General features: G+C 34.6%; 1 protein-coding gene across 1 annotated transcript; it reads right to left on the reverse strand.

Annotated features, from left to right (window-relative positions):
- Positions 1 to 4988: 4988 nt before the first annotated feature.
- LOC145104720 (uncharacterized) lies at positions 4989 to 6029 on the reverse strand. Its single transcript, XM_079041912.1, has one exon. It carries the CDS (start codon positions 6027 to 6029, stop codon positions 4989 to 4991), a length of 1041 nt encoding a protein of 346 aa, XP_078898038.1.
- Positions 6030 to 6575: the final 546 nt, after the last annotated feature.

The following is a 6575-nucleotide window of genomic DNA, read 5'->3' on the forward strand; positions in this document are numbered from 1 at the left end:
TAATACATCAAACAAACTAATTGTTTTTCCAGAAGTAAACGTAATACTAACAACACCAGTTCCTAAAATTGGCTTTGATCCTTCATCCGCCATGCGTAAGACAGAACCTTTATTTACTATGTTCAACTTCGTGAACCATCATTCATCATTACACACGTGATGTGTAGAATAGGTATCAAGCCACCATGAATCTGTATCAGCCTCCTGTACAAAAGAAACTTCTGGAGTTAGTAGAATAACATTAGGTACTGAACTTACAAGATCAATAGTAAACTGACCTTTGGTTGCAGATTGGTCATGAGACCCACTGCCACCACCAGCACCCTCTTTTCCACTACCACCAGCACCTTTATTTCCAAGTTTCACCCGACAGTCACGTTTCATATGCCCTTTCAGATTGCATCTGCAACACACAAGTTCCTTGGAATCCTTGTATTTTTTGTTGGACCTTTTGTTGTTACCCTCATACTTACGTTTTTTACCCTTGCCCTTGTGATTAGAATTGTCTTCTTTATCACATTCAACCATATGAACTTGGGGCTGTCCAAATTCAGATTTTCCCTTTCCAGTTCCTTTGTCATTCTCTTGATCACGAAGTCCTTCTTCGATTCTCAAATGTCTCCCAAGTTAAATCAAACTTATCTCTTCCTTTTTATGTTTCAGATGGTGTTTGAAATCTTTCTATGAGGGTGGAAGTTTATCAATCACACTTGAAACAGCAAAGGATTCGTCCATGGACATGTTGTGTTGTGAGAATTGACAATAAATTCGTAGGATTTCATTATATTGTTCCATTACAGATCGAGAATCAACCATATTATAATTGTTGAAATCAGAAACAATGAACTTTTTACTTGAAGCATCTCAGTAATATATTGTGCTTCAAGTGTGTTCCATAATTCACTTGCTGTTTCAACATTTTGATGAGTGTCAAAGAGGGAATCACACATACCATTCAGAATGTGACCAAGGCAGATGTAGTTGTCATTCTCCCATTTGCTTCTCCTTCTGATCTGTTCCAGACTTGCATCTTCAACCTCTTCTGGTTTTGGAGTAGAAAGAACATAGACAGCCTTCAAAGTGGTCAACCAAAAGTGCATCTTCTTTTGCCAACGTCTGAAATCTTGGCCCTGAAATTTCTCTAATTTGCCAAACGAAGTATTCATGTCTTTCAGTGAATTGCCAGCCATCTTTTCCAGAAAACGCAAATATCAAACAAGATTGTTGGGGAACTCGAATTAGGGTTCTGGGAAATCTGGATAACAAACAGGAATTGTGTAAACACTTTCCTTGTTTGATATTTCGACCCTATATGCCTTGGGTATCACGAAATCCAAACTGGGATAATTCCTGATGTAGCAATTCAGATTTTAGGCATAAAATCAGAATCAATTTGGAGAAGATGAAGAGAGAGCGTTCTACATTTTCTATGTGTTTCAAACAGGCGCCGTTGTGCCAGATTTATACAACAACGGATAAATCAAAACTGTTTTCATCTTTCAAGAATGACAAATTATACAACAAGTGGGACCCCCGACTTGTCACAGTAGATTAGGGTTCAGTACTAACAATGTTTAGTAAATACAAGTGTGCACTCCCGCACCTCCTAACTTGTATTATAACTAAAACATTATTCTTGAAACACTTGTTAAGTCCATTACACTAAAATATATTTGGTGATAAAATCACCAACAATTAGCGGCGACACACATCTTTAGCGGCGACAAATAAGTTTTGCGTTATTTGTCGCCGCTAAAGGCATCACCACTAATGACTACATGTCATTGATCCGTGCCAGCAGTTGAGGTGAAAATATAGTCATCAAATTAGTCCTCATCCAACGACAGGATATCCACATTGTTTTCAACTTTTAGCGGCGACACGTTTACCGACGACAATGTCGCCACTAATACTCGAAAAAATACCCGCCAAAGATGTCGCCACTATTACTCCTTTTTTAGCCGTAATTGGGTGTCGTTGCTGCTAATACAATGTGCAGATAATACCCCCTTCCATGTTCTTTCCGATTTTGTCGCATACACTCACTCTTCCTCTATCGAAAAATACTGGCGAACGAAAGCGTTTCTCCGTCCAAAGCTGCCATCGGCGTCCACGACACCACTGAACCAAACCTCATCAACGACGACCAACCCTATCATCAGCGACATCACATCAATGGCGTTCTAGCTCCATTTTCGGCGACATCTATGAGGTTTTTTTTTTCTCTTTTGCGTTTCGATTTCTCCTCTCCCCCACTGAATTTACCTGTTGATTGAAGGAATTTCGAATATGTTGTCGGAATTTTAAGATCCCCACCAAGCTAGAACTTTATATTTTCGATCCCGACCAACATTTTATCACCACCACCACTGTATCGTCATAATTTTCCATCACAGCCACCACACCACAAGTTTTCTTTTTCCTATTTATTTATATATTTAATATGTTGATTTTGTGTATGTTTGATGTGTATTTATATGTGCATGATGCATGCATGTGTGTTTTTGGGTGTGTATTATTTTTTTATGTGCGTATTTGTATGTATAGAAAATTATGTATTTGTATGCAATTTGGAAACTACAATGCTATAATGATAAAAATGAAAAAACAAAGTAGAATGCTATAATGATATGTTGGTAATTTTTAGTTTAGTATAGTACAATGCTATAATGAAAAAAATGAAAATATGCAATATTTTGTAGGATGTAGTTTGGTTATAGTTTGATATGTTGGTATTTTGTAGTTTAGTAATTGTTAGTTTAGTATAGTACAATGCTATAATTAAAAAATGAAAAAAATACAATGTTATAATGTATATGCAATATAGTGTATGATATATGTTTAAGTGTATTTGGAAAGTACAATGCTATAATGATATATTGGTAATTGTTAGTTTAGTATGTAGTACAATGTTGTAATGGAAAAATGAAAAATAAAGTACAATGCTATAATGTATATGCAATATTGTGTAGGATGTAGTTTGGTTATAGTTTGATATGTTAGTATTTTATAGTTTGGTAATTGTTAGTTTCATATAGTACAATGTTATAATGTAAATGCAATATTGTGTAGTATGTAGTTTGGTTATAGTTTGACATGTTGGTATTTTGTAGTTTGGTAATTATTAGTTTAGTATAGTATAATGCCATAAGGAAAAATGAAAAAAAAGTACAATGATATAATGTATATGCAATATTTTAAGTGTATTTGGAAAATACAATGCTATAATGGAAAATGAAAAAACAAAAGTAGGATTCTATAATCATCATGACCTTAATTTGTAAAATAGAATGCTATTATGATATGTTGGTAATATATTTTGTTTTCTTTGTAGTTGGACATGCTGCAAACAAGGCTAAAAGACTCGGCTTGTAATGCGACACTGGAAGAGTGGTTTCGATCGCTGCCACCACGAAATGAAAAAGAAGGAAACGAGGGGAGTGATGAGGACGAGTAACTAGTTTTTTAGAATTTATGGAATGTTATGTTTGGATTAGTATTTTAGACTAGTATTTTGAATATATTACATTATGTTTCGATGAGTATTTTGGACCGAATGTTTAGATTAATATTTTGGATCGGATGCCGTATATATTATCAAGTGGTTAATGTTTTGAACTAATTTTTCTGCAAAATAATGTTTTGTAGCAGTTTTATACTTGTTATATTGTTTTTTTAATATTAAATACTAAAAAATGGAAAATACAATTAGCGGCGACGCCTTTAGTGGCGACGAACATGTATTAGTGGTGACGGGTCTTTAGCGGCGACAATATATTTGCAGCGAGGTAGAGCAATAGCGGCGATATATGGATCATTTGCAGCGAGGCAACAACGGCGACCTATTAACGACGACACATTGCTACAAAAACCATTAGCGACAACATACCTGACTTTTAGCGCGACACCTGTCGTCGCTAATACTCGCGTTTCTTATAGTGATCGTGTTTAAATGAGAAGTAAAATAGATGTAGAGATCATCATATTTCTATATTTTCAAAATTATATATATTTGAAAAGAAAAGATTTTGAATATTGTATATGTATCATCATAATTATACTATTTAATTTTTGGTCATTTAGTTACAAGTAAAAGGTTACTTAACATGTTATTTTTTTATTTGAAGTTGGCATTAAACCTGATATCACCTGTCCTAATATTTAGCATCTACAAGCATGATTCATTTCACCTGTGCATCTCGCTCCGAGTTACTCACAAACCCAAAGGATTTTTTAATGTTCATTTCACCTGTGCATCTCGCTCCGAGTTACTCACAAACCCAAAGGATTTTTTAATACTGTATGGACGTCTAACAACAGCATGTGCGAATGTGCTAACACATAATGCAGTAGGCATATATTTGAAAGCAAAGGACACCAAAGCTTCTCCCTAATAAATAAAGATCTTTTTGACACATGTCACATTCTCATTTATTTTGTCACATGTAATTTTGTGGTTATTTTAAATTAATTTTTATTCCACGTGTCGTTTTATGGTTTTTTCATTTTATTAAATTGTAGATAGTATTTATATTTATATTCAATAATAAATGCATATCAATTTCATTAATGATATTTCCTTCTTATTTTAAAATTACCAAATTAAAGATTCATTAATTTTCTTTATTTATTTATCTAAATTATTTGTTTAAATTTAAACTTAGAAAAAAAACACTTTAATTTTTATAATTCAATATTTTCTTATTTTTCTTATAAATTCATACTTTTCAAATGTTTAGAATTTTGTATTTACTTTTTTTTAAATAAACTCATGTAATACATGAGTCTCACACCTAGTTGTAAATAAAGGACATTTAATGCTAAAAGCAAACGTTGAGTGACAACCAAAATATTGGAACAATAAACTGAAAATCCAAATCCATGTATGAAACATCTTGAAAATGTTGAAGATATGCAAAGATAAAAACCAAGATAAGAGTGCATCCGATCCAAGTCGTCATTCATCTAAGAGATTAACATTCAAACAATCATTGGGGAAGTACCAGATATGAAGGAAGGAAGCCGCCTTTTCGACTTGTATCAATAGCGGAATGGAAGTAAGCATATCTCTCATATAGTGACCGATGATCAACCCACAAGTCTGCTTTAATAGCTGCAGGATACTTGAAGCCATTAACAAAGAACGCACATTCTTCTAATGTTTTTTCCGACGACACCCACTTCATTTCCTCAAAATCTAGTTCATGAAGCGTGTATGAATCTTTTAATCCACGGTCCATCACATAAAGGTTTTCACCTGACCTTACAAACTCCGGAAATAAGAAGCTTGGTTGTGGAATATTCTTCTTTTGGAGTAACGTCAATTTGGGCTCTGGATTGAGTCTCATTTCACATAAACGACAACGAATGTTTACGGTATATATCTTCCCTTTGAAAGCATGTAAATCAATCGCGAGGAAAGTGGAGGAGATATGATTCCATGCTGGTGTACCCGCTATAGAAAACCAAATTTGACGGGAGAATCTACGAAACACCACAAACACCCAGCCAGATAGTGAAGGTGAAAAGACAATGATACCTCTGATTGTTGCTAGATCAGTACGTACAATAAAGGGGAAACAAGGGAAATGAAGTTGGTGCCTTGTGATAAGATTTACAAGCCAGAAGTCTTTGGTTTCCTCTCCGAACAAGATCAGGTAACCACAAGTTATTCCAACACAGATCCTGCCAGCAGCATGGGGAAGGATGGTTTTGAACTTTCTACCTTCAAAGTCCTCTAGACAGCAGTACCACTCTTCCTTCTCATAAGAAGGATCAGAGATTGACATCAACATGGGTGGTCCGGATGCCATAAAAATCTTCTTATTATTGCGTGCGAGTGACCTCCATGTCTTGCACACACCACCGAAAGCTAGAAAATCAATCACTCCCAGTTTCATCATAACCAAAAAAAGCAAATTCTGGTCAAGATCTGACCAAGGTGCCACACCACCATTGACTCTCTTCCTGCTAGATGATGATGAACCATCACGATTCTGATTTCTGGTCATACTCACTGTGCTGGCCATTCCTATATGCAAATTTCATATTGGATACACGAGTTGTAAGCGTACACATATATACAGACATTTAAAAGAAGGGTTATTGACATAAAACTACATTGAAGTGTCACTTTTAGCTTTAAAAGGTCCCTAAACTTTATTTGGACCTCACCAACACTTTTCCCAAAATCAACACTGACTGGAAACTAGCAATTCTAGAAGAAATGGATGCATTTAACAAAAATAGTGCTTGCAAAATTCTAAATCTTCCACTTGGTAAAAGTTGTTATTGCAAATGGGTCAGTACTATTAAATGCATTGATTTATAACAGACATTTACCCTAAACAAATAAATTGAAATAATTAAGATTGCAAATAGTTAGAAGTTTCATAAATCCATCTATGTTCTTCCCTATATAATCTTCAGGAAAACACAAAATACAGATACAAAATATACAACATTTTCTCCATCTCTGCAATGTTCCCATTTTTGCAGTTTTCATTGTATCTGGAACGCATAAAAGAAAAAGTATCATAGGTTTACATGACCCTCTACTACATTGAGAACAGTAT

This window comes from Lactuca virosa, chromosome 4, assembly GCF_052849685.1.
Source record: "Lactuca virosa cultivar CGN04683 chromosome 4, Lactuca_virosa_CGN04683_v6, whole genome shotgun sequence".
NCBI lineage: Eukaryota > Viridiplantae > Streptophyta > Magnoliopsida > Asterales > Asteraceae > Lactuca > Lactuca virosa.